This window comes from Episyrphus balteatus, chromosome 2, assembly GCF_945859705.1.
Source record: "Episyrphus balteatus chromosome 2, idEpiBalt1.1, whole genome shotgun sequence".
Taxonomy (NCBI): Eukaryota; Metazoa; Arthropoda; class Insecta; order Diptera; family Syrphidae; genus Episyrphus; species Episyrphus balteatus.
In genome coordinates this window covers 5153059-5170059 of record NC_079135.1, presented here as the reverse complement: position 1 = coordinate 5170059, position 17001 = coordinate 5153059, and the positions used below count along the sequence as shown (strand labels likewise).

General features: G+C 30.6%; 1 protein-coding gene across 17 annotated transcripts in view; it reads right to left on the bottom strand.

Moving 5' to 3' along the window:
• LOC129908683 (protein alan shepard) overlaps positions 1–17001 on the bottom strand; it is a 487297-nt gene that overhangs the window by 80639 nt on the left and 389657 nt on the right. For 12 of the 17 annotated variants that reach the window (XM_055985360.1, XM_055985362.1, XM_055985364.1 and 9 more), the window contains one exon: positions 13053–13088. The exons of the other annotated variants lie outside the window; for them this stretch is intronic. In XM_055985360.1, coding sequence (XP_055841335.1) covers positions 13053–13088 — 36 coding nt within the window. The remainder of the gene's footprint in view (positions 1–13052; positions 13089–17001) is intronic. 17 annotated transcript variants of the gene reach the window in all.

Below are 17001 nucleotides of genomic sequence, written 5' to 3'. Positions count from 1 at the left end.
AGTCCATTTTTCCATTACTTGTTTGAGGTCCTAAACTTGTTTTCTACCTTAAGGTCTCAGTTCTCGTCAAAAACGATAAGGAATGTTTTAATTGGTTAAAATGATGATATTTATTTCCAATTTTCAGCTTCATTCTCTGTCACTTTTTTAGTTCATCAAAATTCATCTAGATTTTTCCATATATGATTGCGGTCAGAATAGGAAATGGTAAAACGTAGGGTCTCAAATTATTCACCAATCGGACGATCTGTCATAAATCTATGATAGTTTAAATAATTTTTTGGGAGATAAAAGTTCTTTCGGATCTGCAAAAATATCTGAGTTATAACGAAAAAATGCTCCTATTTCACTTCGGACCCTTAGAATTTCTATTTCAAAAGAATGCACCTTACATCCGCGTAAAATTTTTTATAGAGATTTTTTTTTTTTCTCCTGGGTTGAAGAGTTTGTCATTTTTAATTCTATATCTTCGTTACTGAATGGAGGTCATAAACATATTTTCGTTTTTATGGAATAAGTTCCCAATCATGTGTCAGTCATTCCGCATAAAAATATAAAGTTTGTTTTTCTGTTTCTTTGGGTTGCAGGGATTATCATCAATAAGCTCATTCCTTCCATACTTGTTTGAGGTCTTAATATTTTTTTCTGACTTAAGGTCTAAATTCCCAGTCGAAAAGGATAAGGAATGTTTTAATTTGTTAAAATGATGATATTTATTTCCAATTTTCAGCTTCAATTGCTGTCACTTCTTTAAGTTATCAACAAATCATCCTAAAAAAACACCTCCTTTTCTATTAAAACGCCTGAGAGAAGATGTAAAGTTATATTGCCGCAATATTGATTGATACTGACTCCAATCCATTAATTTACCCATCAGATAAAGTTTTCTATAATGAAAGAGTGAGCGAGATAGAAACAACGACAACGACACTAAGTGCTAGTTTCGACTTTATTTAATTTCAGTTATTTTATATCCTTCATCGTTATATATCCCTTTTCCATGTATATAGCACCTAAAACTATACAACACAAGAGACTATAAGGTTTTTGTGTGCAAAATAACACAAAATAAGATAGGTATCGATTGCGGTTGTCTCACTTCATTTCATGACGATGATGATATGGTTAGCTCATCTCTTCTATATATTTTTTCAAAAGAAAGACTCTGTTGCACTCATTTACACACATGACTCTACTATATCCTTAATACATTCTGGAAAGGATGTTTACAATAATCCTGTGTCTGTTTGGTTGTGTGTGTGTATTGGACCGGTTCATTGTATGCGGTTTCGTTGAAACTGAAGCTTACATCGTGTTAAGTGGTTTAATGATAAAGAAGACACTGCAAACTCCCTCTTCTGCAGTCAGAAATCGAATTGAGTAGACGACTTACATGCGGAAAAGGACTCTCTTCCTCTCGTCATCATCACATGCATACATTTAAGATGACATCGTTCAAAATGGTATACAGTGTTGACTGGGAAATCAGTGTGTTTGGCTTTGAGAGAGAAAGAGTAGAGGAAGTTTCCTCTGTCTGCTGACTGTTGTAGAGTTGTCGCCAAGAGTGTGACTGGACGGAAAATTATCGGAATCGATTACGAAAGGATAATTACCATTCGAAACGAACTGTTGGCGACAGAATACAAAATGAAATGAAGAAGAACGACCAACGACGAAGTAAGAACTTGGGGGATTATCGGATATATCTCTTTTCTCTTTACCACCCCATCCCCAATTCCACCTCTCTCTAGGAAAACTTCATCCCATTAACATGATGATGCGGAAGACTATATCTCTCTCTTCTATACATGATGCGTTCAATATTGTTGTTCAACGATGTAAATGAATGACAGTCAAAGTGCGATTGGAGGGAAAACTGAATTTCAATTGCGACGATGATGGTACACCCTAACCCGCACCCAAAACGTGGAAAGTAAAATGGATTTAGCTGCTCTGACTATCTGGTGGAATATATGTTGATCTGATGGACCGGTAAAAAGGGGGAGAGTGATGATGATGGAAAAAAAAAACAGAAAACCGAGATGACATGAATTTTCCAACGAAAAGCAATTTAAGGGATTTCAAGCGTAAACGAAGCTGAATGCTGCTGGTTCATCGTTGTCGATATAGAGACATAGAACTCATTCGAAAACAGCCAGTTTGAAGAAGCCAATTAATATCTATTTTATAGTATTTTTTTTTTTATTATTTATTTTGACTATAAAATTGTTGTATAGAGCGCGCGATTGGTTTGGTTAAGTGCTGCCCCTTCACAGTAAAAATGCATATTGTTCTTGGGAATATACAAATGTTCAAGTGGTGTTTTTTTTTTTGGGATCAGGAGTTATTAACGCTTTTTTATTTCTTGCTGGATTTTTTTGGGAAATTATTTTAATGGAGTCAAGTAGTTTTCAATATATGCAATTCAATTGGAAATCAAATGTTTTTTTTTTTTTTTTTTAGATTTTTAAGTGTTTGTGATGTCAAATTGATGGAAGCTATACAAATTCATAGTAAAAAGAGCCTAAATCATGGGGGATTTGAAAATTTTTAAAATTCATAGCAAAGTTGGTGTTATTCTCGACTTTTTATATTTGACATTTTATGAGAATATAATCTGTCAAATGTTGAAGAGTGAACATGAAATTCTGTTGAATACGGTGATACTTTAGTAAATACGTAAAAAAAAATTACCTATGAGTGTCTAAAAATGCTTAGGGTCCCAAGTCAAATGGGGGCAATTTTTCGTTATGACTCAGATATTGTTGCAGATCCGGATTTCTTTCAAATTTTTTAACCATCATAATGATTTATGATTGATTGATCGATGAAAAATGTGAGACCTTAAATTCTACCATTTTCTTTTCTGACCGCAATCGTGTTACACCTAAACTTGATTAATGATTGCAAAGTATATTGCCTCTTAGACTTTAGCCTGCAGCTTACGGATTCTATTTCTAATTTCTCATTCTCATAACTAAGTTGCAAATTAGGACCCTAATTCTGCTATATTTGTGTTGGAGACTTTGATTGATTTATTATAAAGTGAATTTTTAATTAGGTTTTGGTCTTAAACTCAATCAATTCCCTTAGTTTTTTCTTTGTATCAAATTAAAGTAAATACGATGACCCTTTCAGACCCTAAAAGGGTTCCTTGCAGAAAACTTGATTACGTTATGATGAATGAATTTACACTCGACATGGGTTCATAATATAATTAATACGCTTTCTTGTCTTTTATCTTTTGAGTAAGAAATTAAACGTTAAAAAATAAAATTAGTTTAGGACCTCAATTAAATAATACATACAAACTAATGATGAACTCTAAATCGAACATACTTCGCGGAATGTAAAGTCAGCCTGATACAAAAACGACCATAAGAAACATGAGGTTCTAAAGATTCTAGGGGTCCGAAGCCAAATAGGGGTAGACTTTTTTGTTATAACTAAAAAAACCTGTTTTAGATCTGAGGAAATACTGAAGAAGTTTTAATTTCCAGACATTTCTTTGAACATTCGCAAATTTATACAGTATGATTAGGTATTGAAAAATGTGGGTTCCCAAGACTCTATATTTTACCTATTCCCCTTTAGACCTAAATAATTTGTCCGTGTTAAAAACATGTAATAAGTAAATGTATGTTATGTATGCTTCTCTAGTTTAGAGTCTTTGGAATATCATTTACAAGCTCACAAAAATTAAGCTTTGAATCAATGAGTTGAGTCCTTAGGGTCCTAATTATGCTATATTTGTGAGGGAGATTTGATTGATTTATACAAACTGAATTCTCTCCAAGGTTTTGGATTACAATTCAAATGATTCTCTTAGTAATTTCTTTACATTAAATTTTTAAGAAAAAAAAGACGTATTAGGACCCCAATAGGATTGTTCGTAGAAAAACTGATTAGATGTTGTGGAAAGGATGGACATTCGGTATGACAAGCAAAATAAACAGAATAAACTTCTTTTCCAGATTATTGAACAAATGAATTGACTTCTGAGGACCCCTATCATGCTTTTTGAGGCGGTCTCGGAGGGAATATGAAAAACAAGTCAACATAAATTCATGTACATTGACGTCAAGTAAGGAAATACTTTTTTTCAGTACGTAAGTGGCAAGTTTAACTTTAAAAATTGAATAAAAGTGTTGAACGTTTAGGACCTTATCCAAACTTTGTGGTGCAGATTTGAACACATGTTGTAAAACGACACCTTGTTACCTATAGTTTAAATCATACCTTCATAAAACTTACAGAATCAAATTAAACTTAATTACATTAAGTGAATAAGGTGACCTTTTAAGACCCTATTCAAACTGTTTGACTTGGACTTGACTTGACTCACCAATAGGTTTTTTTTTTTCAGAGTCAACTCCAAAGTTACTGGCTTGAAGCTGATTTAAAAGCTCTTCTTGTTATTAATTAAAACATTGTTTTTCTCAACAATGTGTAATGTGGTCATGTATGTTCCCTCATAACTTCCAAGCTACATATCATAACTTGAAAAAAGAGATATCGTTAGAAGCGTTTTATATGTCTGCTGGATATAAGGTATAAAACGTCCTCTATTATTGCACTCTCTGGAGAAAAAAAAATCATAAACCAAAGAAAAATTCATTAAGAAGAGCAGAATAGAAACATTGGAATTAAAATTTCTAACATCCGTATGACATCCAATTTCCAAGACATAAAGATCGATGGAATGGGCTTGAATATTATATTCCACGAGATTGTAACCAACACTCCTGTCATCATAGCGGCAAATTGAAATACAAATGAAAATGAAAAAAAAAATCTAAAGAAACAATATGAAGCAAAAAAATTCAATCAAAATCTAAAGAGAAGACAGGAGCAAAAAAAAAAATCCCCATAATTCCACAAGGACATGTCATGTCCTCGCACATCTATTATTCTAAGGATGACTACTTTGCAATCATGTGAAGGTATGTACAATGTACATATATGGGAAAAATAAATTCCCACATGGCACATCATTTGTCGAAGAAGGAGCAGCTTCCACCATATCACAGAAAAAGGACACTCCTCCTAAAAATTAGAAGGGGTAGGGAAGTGAAGGCGCGACCCGATCTGAACCAAAACGACCGACGCGAGACAACGTTGAAAGAAAAATAATAAATCGGAGAAAGTCCTTTTACCCATATCCGTTTTAAATTGGCAATTTGTGTGTGCGAAAATAGATTCAGGCAGAAAACCGACGCTAATCCTCTGTGTTTTTTCATATTTTTCTAGATTCCTTTCTCTATGGTCCTTGTCCTATAGTCAGTCGCTAACCTAACGTTGATTTTCGTTTATGGTGAATGACGATGACGTTTTTCAGGCCACCGCCTGCGCTGCCTGATGAACATGATGCCACTTAAAAAGGATTTTTACATGAATATTTTTTTTTTCGTTTTTTTTTTTTTTCATTTCGGTTCGTACAACTGGGAGCCTCCTTTTGGGTTTATGTTATTTTTTTTTCCTCTCATCTCCTCCTCTCACTCACTTTCTATCTGGGACTTTAAACGAATCCGTTGAGTGATGCTTGATGGATAAAAAGGCTTCGCGCGCCGTCACAAGGATTCTTTACGGTTTCAATGTTTTTTTCTTTTCGTTTTGTTTCTATTTTACTACTGAATGCTTAGTGTGTGTCCCTTTTTTGTATTTAATAGTCGAAGCAAAGAAAAGCTGCTCTGAACGCCACAGCAGCCAGTAGTGGGTTCGCCAATTAAAATGAAACGCCTACATGCATTGGACAAAGGATTGTTCTTCTAAAATTGGATCAACATAGTTATGATGGTTTGTGATGATGATGATGATGTGCAAAAGGGTTTTATGTAGTTTTTTTTTTTTACTTCTTTTGACTTTTTTTTGCATATTTATTCACAAGGACTCAAGGATGCGTAACTATCGCTCAATCATTATTCATTTCATTGTTTCAAAAGAAAATATACACATCACACACAAGCAGAATACTGATGACACATAATGAAAAGGTAATGAAATTAGATGCCACAGAGAAAGTATATGTAGGATAGAGGAACCTACCAGGATTCCTTTCGTTTTGTTTCTGAAATTGAATTAATTATAACACTGCGCGCGTGCTGTGTAAAGAAGAATTTATATAAAATGGTTGAATGTGTGTTGTATAGGAGTTTTAATGGATATAAAAGCGAACAACTAAGATAATTATGTTTAATTGAAACTATATGATGTAGTTGGGTAATATTTAAGGAGTCCTTTGTTAATCATTACAAGGTCCTTGGGGGGCTCATATTTCGATTCGTTTCATTGCCATTTTTTTCATATTTCAATATTTTTTTTGCTAGAAATCTAAGAATTATTCGAAAGTTATCAGGTTTTACTTTAAAAAGTGTCAATCAACAATCCTAGAATACCATCTTTCTATAATACTTCTTAAAACTTTCTTTAATACTCCTATAAGTACAAAAAGCAATTTTATTTTCTAAATACTCTCCCTCCTTCATCGACCAGACAGACAATTTCGTTGATTCTAGTGATGTCAGGAAAATCGACTCATTGCTTCTTTAAGGCCTTAAAGAGGTTAATAATTTACTATTAAGAAGCAAGATCAGACAAATTTTGTGAAGAGGTCTTCAAAAGGTAGGTAGTATCCTTAATAAAACAAGATACACACAGTAGCAGAATAGGTACTAGACAATGAAAGGTGTGTAGAAGATCGATGAAAAAAAAAATTTTAAATAAAAAAGTCGATCTCTTTACGTTCATACTGAATGTGAATCAAAAAGACAAACAAAACACTTCTAAAAAAAAAAACAACTTGCAATGTAACCATTTCTTTTGTGATGCTCTTTAGAGCTCAATATCATAGCATCAATATTTCGTTGCATACTTTTAGGTGTCTGTATTCGCTTAAATCTAAGTATTAAACTTTTTTCTTCACGAAATTACAAACAAAATGAAATTAATTGCATATTTTCAGGATTTCATTTTGGGTTGTTGATTAATTCAAGTTGCAAATTACAACCAGTCAACTTTCGTGTCAAATTTGAAACAAACTAATCCCGCAAGCTAATTTATTTTACCTATCATTTCTCTTAAAGATAAGCAAAAATATGATATCCTCTTTAAGTCCTTTAATCTGACTTTTAAACTTTTACCCCCTAAAAGTATACAAATTCAACATTCAACCAAAAAAAATAATCTACCAAAAATTAAAGTTCAGTTATAAATAAATCAAACAAAGTAAATGTATATCTCTCTCATTCCTTTATATTTAATTAAACCAACACCCATGCCTGCAAATTCTTTAACCTTTTATCATATTCAACAGGATATATCTACCTACCTGTCGTTTCTTTGTTTTTCATCCTTTCAACACTCATACACACAATCTTCTGTATCTTGGCTTGAAATTAAGAAACACAAAAAATAACAACTCTTATAGACACTCCTCAGCCCATCCCCCATTTCTACTGTACCTTTTATCCTTTGAAACTTCTAAACACTCTTTTCATCGTTTCAGCATCTTTTTACCTCCTATACACTCCCCACATACACACACACACACATTCACTTTAAACATTTATTAAAGTTTATAGTCTTGAGCGAACTTTTTCGTTATCCTTTTTATAAGAAATTTGAGATTTTTCTTTAAACTCGCTGATTTATTGTGTCACAAAGGATTTTTGGTTAAATTAAAAAAAAAAAACCACCTATTTTAAGGATGTGTGGGGATAGCCTGAAAAAACATTCAATAATGCCTGTCAAAGTCCAACAATTTTTATCCTGAATAATATCCTTGTCGACCTATAACCCGGAAACCATAAAACCTATTTTCACAAAATTCTTCGTCTTCTTCAAAAAAAAAAAAGGAAAAGAATTTTTCTCAAAAAAAAAAAGAACAAACTTGAAAATCCTTTCGAATTAAATTCCAAAAAAGGACACAAGTTTTATATGATCATCAAATATACACCTTTCTCTCTTGTGGCAAAAGGAAGAAAATACCTTAAGGAACATTCATTGTCATCTTCCGGTAGAATGCACATCAGGTAGGAGTTTTTTTTTGTAAATTTGTGTGTGTGGGAGTGAGTGTAGAAAGATACTTTTAATTCCCTGTAATCACAATTCACCAGAACTCACTAAAAGAAAAACCAACCATTTCACCAAACCAACACCTCCCCCTCCCCTGTGATTGTCTAGAGAAGTTAGTTACCCCCATCGACACGCCTTGAATTGAGTTCTAAGAGATACCAAAACCATCGCAAAGGTAAGGTATTACAACCGCGTTAACATCCCCCCTCGTCCTTGTGCCTTGTCTCAACAATATAATTTGCACTTCACTTTTCAAAAAGCTGGTTAATTTAGGGGGTTTTTCCACTGCCTGCCAAATGAGAAGATCAAAAGTATATAGTGAAGACAAAACCGTATTACTACACCGTCAGGATGTTATCAGGACCGCCTCAAACACAAAGTAACATTCTAGTCTTCAATTGTGTAACTCTAGAGGAGGTATAGCAAGTGCAACTTTTTGGAGAAGAAAGAACTTTTCTATAAGACAGGATTCTTCTCTGCCGACGCGTTGCACATAAATTTTATTGTACAGCCAAAAAACTAAGGACGAACACACACACACACATAGACTATGAACGACATTAAATTAAAAATTGAAAAGTGGTTAGCCTCAAGGAGAGAGAGAGAAAGAGTGACTCCTTCGTTTTTCTTATAAATTTACAGGTCTTTCCCGCATTCACCTGACTTGAATTCACCAACTCTCAGGACGACACGATGGAACACACACACATATTCATCTGAGGACGAGACTTAGTATTTTGTTTCCTTGTGAAGTAAACTAATTGAAAGTTTTTCTTTATATTTATTAGGATTTTAACCATCACAAGATACAATTCGACTACAGGACTACAACAAATAAAAATCTACTACAAAATAAACGTAAAGTAAATAAACACACACAAAAAAAAAAAAACATCAGGACGAAAGGATTTCTCTACTTTTAATAGGATTCAACTCTGTTCTGTGAATCTTGCTCTGAGATTTGAGTTTTTTTTTGTTCTTTTTTTTTCACCTGAGGCTGGGGATGGGTAGATTTAACTGTTTATAATGCATTGCAAGTTTAAGTCTTTTACTTTTTTCTTTCGAAACAACAACAAAACATTTGGAATGTTGTTTAATTGATGTACACGAAATGAAGACGATGTTTTTTTTATTTATTTTTTTTTTCTGTCGAACAGGATAAGTCTGTTAGTGGTTCAATTAAGTCTTTATTTAGATACAAGATATACCTTATTGTTTTTTAGGTAACTGTTTGGTTTTTTTTTTTTTTTATTTCAAATAAAACAAGAAAATCGATAGAACTTAATCAAAGTCCACCAGTGTTACAAAACTAAAACTAGTCAGCGAGAGGGAATGGATATTGTGAAGTTTTGGGAGAAATGAAGGTAAAATTGGAATGTTGTAACAAAAGGAGGAGTACTATTGAATCTGGTGAAGTGGAAAATGAATATGTTCCACACCCATTTACTATCAAAAAAAGTTGAAGATTGGTGAAAGGATTTACTTTTTCATTTCTATCCGAATAAAAATCAAATATTCATTGTATTGAAGTAAATGTTTTTTACGTTCCACAGCTAAATATTCGCTTAAGCTTAGTACTTCTCTTGTGAAGTTTGTAAGCTGAATACGTTCCACAATTTTTTTTTGTGTTAACCCAAACGAAGCTTAGTAAAAAGATTCTATTGACTTAGTCTAACTGAAATAAATGATTTTTTAGAGGGAGAATCTAAATTATGTTTGTTCCACACAAAAATTTCAATTAATTTAAAGGTTAACAAATTAGGGTTTTACTTTATTCAAGCCATTCGGTGGAATGTGAATTTTCTGCTTTAAATTCTACAATATTTTTGTGGAATAAGAAAAAACTCACTATTATATTTTGTGGATCATAGCTATTTAATACATATATAAATTTTATTTTGCAAGATTTAGTACAACGAATATTATCACGAAATACCAAAATAATCAATAACAATTAAATTCAACTAAAAATGAAATATTTAAAAGCATTTCACACTTAAAAACAAAGAAGAAGAAAAAGCTTAAGTCAGACAATTATAGAGTTTCAGGGTTCACTCAACTGATTTCTTTTATGAATATTCTATTTTCACTCGAAATTCATGTTAAAAATATGATATACTGATATAATTCGGAATAAGGATAAAGATGAAGCACATACAAAGAATCCAATTGCTAAAAAAATGTTTTTGGTGAAAGGGTGTTTATTTTTAGGGGTTGAGTTTTGTGTCAGAAGAGTTTTCTAACAGCAGACATACATTTTGTTTATTTTTAAAATTTTATTAGGTAATATCTAAAGATTCATTTGTTATAAAAAATAAGAATCTTAAGAGTCTACAACATTATCTTAAGTGAAAGGGTGTTTTTTTTTTTTACAGGATAAAAAATAAATAAATAAAAGCGACAAAGATTACCCCAATAAAAATTGGTAAAAATGATTCATTGCAATAGAAATCATGAATGTAAATACCTAGTCAATAAGAGTGTTTTAAATGCATGGTTTTTTTTTTGGAAAATAAGGAAATAAGGAAAATCTGATAGGCCAAAAAAATTACTGTACAAACTTTATTAATACTGTTGCCATTGGGAATTACAACTGAAATAAGTCTTAGCATTTGAGTTCATGCGAGGCAAAATGTAGATTTAATGCAAAAACTAAGTTATATGTAATAATGGTGCCTTCCCTTTCGAAATCCAGCAATTAAGTTACATTTTTTCCCTCAATTTTTTTACAAAATTTTATTTTAAGAATTTTATAAAGATCAATATCGATAGGAAATAAAATTTTCAAAAAAAAGTTAGGTACTAAATAATTATTTTTTTTTTGTTGTTTTCAATTCAGTTTGATATAGAAAAAAATAACAAAACATTGTCGAAATATTGTATCTTTAGAAAAACGGTCATATCTTTATAACTTTTCTATAGATTTTAAAGAAAAGCGTCTTGGTTTCTTTCCCAGCAATTAGACTATACACACGAAATTTAAAACTTCGGGGATTCATAAAATGTTTGAGTAAGGAATTTATTTAATCTCATTCTTAGTAAGGTTTAGCCCGAATACTAAGGATGCAGAAAAACAATCAAACGACATAAAAAGAAATTTAAAAATTCATATGTATGTTGAAAACGTATCGATAAAAATTGTTTAGTAATGACTTTCGAGTTCTTTGAGTTAACATTATATAATGTACCTACATACATGAAAAGTATAAGGGCACTTGGTTTCTGAAACGATGAGTAATGAACACATGAAAACAAAACTTCAAAAATAATATCGAACCGTTATAAAAAAAAAAGTATGCATACGCCATACATTTTTTTTGTATGGCTTATTTATTTTTAGGTTTTTTAGGACTCGAAAATCGGTTCGAGTTAGAGGGAAATTTGAGTTAGTGGGATTTATTTAATATTTTTTTTTTTTTTCAAAATTGTTCATTAAAAGTGGTGAAAAAGTTCGACTTAGAGGGAAATTCGATTTAAACGGAGTCTACTGTATTTAGAAACCCCTAAAATAAAATTATTTTTAGCTTAGAATTGATAGTTCTTGGGGCCTCTGTTCTGAAGTAATCTGTACATATTTGATTTTCCATCATCAAACATAATATTTTTTTTAAGTGTGGGGCCCCTGAAAAATTAATTTTGGGCCCCCCAAAATTAAATATTTAGATTCCGCTAAAATAAACATTTTTGAAGCTTAGAATTAAATAAATACATATTAGATTTTCCATCATCAAACATAGTTTATTTCTTTTGGTACCCCTGAAAAATAATTTTTGGGGCCTCAAAATTAAGTGCTTAAAGGCCCCTAAAATATAATATAATTTTTGGAGCCAAAAATTAATAGGTATTGGGGCCTCTGTTCTTAAGTTATATTCGGAATGCCACCAATAACGTAATGTTTTTATTTTGGGTCCTGATGTATTTATGTTTGGGCCCCTGAATTGATATTTAATTTTCCATTTGATTGTTTTGAACCACTGAAGTAATAGCTTTTGAGGATTCTCAAATAATTTGATGAATAATTTTAGTAATAGATTTTGGGGGTCCCCAAATTAATATTTGATTGCCTCTCAACTAATGAGTTTCCTTAAAAATTATTTTTTGGGACCCTACATATAGTATTTTTGGAGCCCCAAGCTCATTTTTTTTGGGATCTTAAAATAATATTTTAAAAAACAATTTTTTTTTTTATTTAATTTTTTTTTGTAGCCCTGAAATGAAGGCTTTTGGGACCCCTGGCCTGAAGTTGTTTGCTTTTTTGGGGCCCCTAATGTATTGACTTGAAGTAATATTTGTTATGCCATTAACAAAACTTTTTTTGCTTTTTTGGGGCCCCTGATGTATTATTTGTGGTGGCAAAGATTTTTCAAGTAATATTTTTTGGGGCCCTAAGATAAAATTATAATTTTTCTTTTAAAAAGGCATTTTTTTTTTTTAAATCAATATACATATGTTATGTGGCTACCAATGCATTCTATATTACACTGAATGACATAATTAGTCTCCCTTGTATCCGAAGTGATTCAAATACATTTTAATTTCAATTTATGCTAACAGTTTCCTTCTTTGCATTGTCTCCAGTGGGGGCCCTGGGGTCAGTCTGGGGCCCCGGGGCGCCACCATGCTTGCCCCAAGGGAGTATACGCCCCTGACGGAAACATAGAATTTCGGCGAACCATTTCTTTTTCCTTTATGTCTGATTGTTATCACGAGTTCGTTTACGAATCCTAAATTTGCTATAGTACCAATCTCGAAGACTGAATTAAGTATAAGTAGTTTTTGATTAGAACGTGATTAGATTTAAAAAAAAAAACCAAAAATTGCTTCTATCGTCTCACTATTGTCTTTGATATTTATTGAACAAAGGATTTCAAGCTTAAATTTTAGACTTATTTTGTATACAAAACATTTACAATTACAAAAAAATTCAAGAGATTTTTGAGATAAAAGATTAAAACTAAGTTTAACATCCCGACACTCACCATAAGCAGATTACCATTAAACTCAATTGGTCTTACCTGAAAATAAAGAAAAAGAAAAAAATAAGTTAGTCCATTTATTACATACCTCTTTTTTATTTTCTCTTAGTTAATTATATATATATTTTTTTTTCTGTGATATTAAAAAATGTACATTCCACATTTCAAAAAAAAAATGGAAGTAAGTTTATCTATGCAAATAATTAAATTCCAAGAAATTAAAAATTTAGTTTATTAATAACGAAATCTGAATTTTTTAAAGCCACAATACCCAGTTCCCACTCGTTTTAAGGACATTCTATTAAATTTATGAAAATTCTATGTTATTTTGATGTCCACATTCTTTCATAGAAATAAGCATACTTTCTGACTATAAAAGTAATTTCCCAAAAATTCTATTTGTTTCTTCTGAATCTGTTAATGAATTCGAAACAATTTTATTACCAACAAGAAACAAGCAATTTTACATAAAAATACAGTTTGGCATTTAGTTACAACGAAATTTTGCTATTATCAAGAATTTAGAGAATCGTTGTCCTTTTAAATGTCCTTCCAAATAAAACCTCTAAGATAACCCAATTCAATGTAATGTTGAAACCAAAAAAAAAAAAATCTGCTCATTAAAAGTAAAGACTTTGTCTCAAATCAGCTTACAAACTGACAAAAATTGAATATTCTTACACAACTTTTATAAGAAATATCTTTATTTTTTCTGTTTATCTTTATGGAATAGAGCATAGAGGAGCCAAGCTTCACTACTAGTTATAATATCTTAAAAGATTTTGAACTTTAGTAATTCTGTATGATGTTGGGGTTTCATTAACAACTTAGTCACGTAGAAAAAACGTGTGATACTTGTCAACTTGCTATTCAAGACGACACCAATAATCCCAACAAAAAAAAAAAAAAAAAAAAAAAGATGAAGAAATATTATATGAGAATGAGTAGAGAGACATCTAGGCCAGCAAAAATTATTATTTATCCGCCTAAGGAATGAAATCATCATTATTTATGAGACATGGAAGCATTGGATGACGGGATGGACCCTCTCTCTTCATTCGTTCGTTTTTCGTTAAGATAAAAGCTGATCAGTGAACATTATCCAGTTGAGTGAATTGTTTTTTTTTTTTTTTTTTTTTTTTTTGAAAAATCCTTGTCAAGGAAATTCTTCGTTTTTCTTCTTTTCTCTTCTGTATTCCTCATCATCTTCACAATACAAAAAAAAAATGACGAAATAAGAAAACAAGAAAAATTAGGAAAATCAATCTGTCCTCGAAGCGTGTTGGTTGTCTTCGTCGTTGTCGTTGGTGTATAGTCAAAGACGTCATTTCTAAAAATATATTGTAAATACGACTTTGCAGTCTGAGAACTTCTTCTTCTTCATCTTCATTTTATATTGAAGTAGTCGTGATGTGCTGTATGATGTGATGTAAAGTATGTGGGTAAATTAATTTCGAAAACAGACATACAAGTGGGTATATAACAATATTCTAATCAATGTCGTAAGATTGATATGAAGAAGATGCTTTTCTTGAGAGTTGAGGCAATCGATTGAAATCAATGCCAGTTCTTCAAATAGAAAAATAAAAGAAACTCTTGACAAAAATATATTGAAATAGTGAGTGCCTTAAATTAGGGAGTTAAATTTGGGTATTTTAAATATTTTTTTTTTTTTGGAACTTCCCAAAAATGGAAGATTTTTTCAATCAATTTTGGGATGTAGGTATTTTGCAGAAATGGAAAATAATATAAGAATGTAGAAAAGCACTTTATTTGCACAATTTTTTTACAAAATTGGAACTTCAAAAAATAATTTTTTTTAAAGCAATCAGAAATAATTTACTTTCAAATTTAAAAATGATACGAATATAATGAAAAATTAGGACCTCTAAAACAAAATCAACTCGAATTCAATCAACAAAAAATGTTTTTCGTCATTTAAGAATAATTCAAATTTTTGAAAACCCATGCACTTTTGTCTAAATTTTATCGTTCCTAACAAAAATGTACAATTCTTAAAGATTTAAGTGCAAGACAATAATTCTAATGGGTTTAAGGGCTTAAGATTGTAACAATGGAAAATGGTAAAAAAGTTGGGACCTAAAAAGTACCTTAAAGAGTGAACAAAATTGTAAGAAGAGAGTGTTTTTTTTATTTAAAACAAGACTAAATTGTTGAAAAGATTTTGTCTAAAATTTTTAGGACCTCAAAAATTATATGTATTAAAAAGATTTTTGCTAATAACTTTTAATACTTTTAAATTTTTTTAGGTATATCTTCAACATATCTTTCCTTAAAAAAAACTATATTACAAAATTGGTTTGGGAAGCATTGTATCAGGAATTATGACCTCAAAAGCAAAATGTAATAAAATTCACTTAAAAATATACTGTATTTAAAAGAAATTTTAGCAATACTGAGCACTATAACATAAAAATTAGGAATCTTAATTAAACAAAAAGGCAATATTTGTTTATTATAGGAATTATAAAAAAAGTTTTTCATATACATATGTATTTGTTTATAGTTAAAAATAAGACGTAGAAAATCTAAAATTATTGTAACACAGTTTGAGAAATTGAGACCTCTAAATTGAGATCTCTATAAAAACCCAAATAAAAATCTGTAACAACAACTCATAAAAATTATAATTATACCTCTGTAGGCACACCTCTTTTTTGCGAATTTGGTTTATAATTTTACATGGCGCTAGAACTTTTTTCGGTCTCACTATTTTATAAAGAATCACATATGAAATTGATGTAGAAATTTCCAAGGAATTCGAATATTGTATTCAAAATTCCAAAAAATGTATTTTCACCCTTATAAAGACACTTTTTTGTGACCACTTTTTATTTGTGTCCTGCCAAATTCGCACCCGTGTGCCGACAGAGGGTTATTAATGGATTTTTCATAACTTTAAAATGCTTTTTAATTTTTTTGCGAATAATAAGGTCCCAACAAAGAAAAATTATACAGGGGAAAAAATTTTAAAAATTAGAGCCCAGAACATAGTACAAATAAACCAATGAAACCAATCAAATTATTAGGTTTCCATCATTTTAAAAATGCTTAATTTTGACACAGTATGCGGATGCCGATAAAATTGTTACATTAAAATAGGTAACAAAAACAAGCATTCGAAAGTTATGACTTTGCAAACACAATGAAAAAATAAGCTCCACTCAATTATGACAGATTTGCTTGTGCAGAAAATCTAAGAATATTATTTCAATAAAATTGTGTCCGAAATCAGGAATTAAAAAAAAAAAAAAAATACATTATTTTGGGATGTTTTGAAAATGTATTTAGTTGGACCCCTTCACACAAAAAAATTAAATAAAAGCCAAAGTAAACAAAAAAAACATAATTGACTCGTATATCCTTAAAGTGAACAAGTTTCATTCAGTACACTTAAAACTAAAAATTATAAAAATACAACTTCAGAAATTATTAGGACCCCAAAGATATTTAAAATTAAATATATATTTCGAATTTCTTTTTAATAAAATAAAGATGATGCTTTTCAATAGCCTCTTACTACATAAATTCACTTAAAATAACAAAATACAATACGTTTACTTTAGGACCTTACAAAAATAAATATCTAAAAACTGATTATTCTAATAATACCTAATTTTGGATCTATGATGAAGAATATCAGTCAAACAAAATGTTACTTTGAAAATGAGATTAGGAAACAAGAATAAAATACAAGAGGTGTTAGGACCTCAAAAATAACAATAATGAAAATCTTTTGAATTTTGAACTTTCATATAAACCTTGTTGCTAATTCTTAAACATTCGTAAATTAAAAAGAGTGTCAAAAGTCAAAACCCCTATTGTTTTTGACAAGGATCAACAACAAAAACTCATTAGAACTCTTAAAGGTTGTTGTATTGAATTCAACTTGACTATAGTACAGAGGGTATCAAATATAGCTTTTGTCATT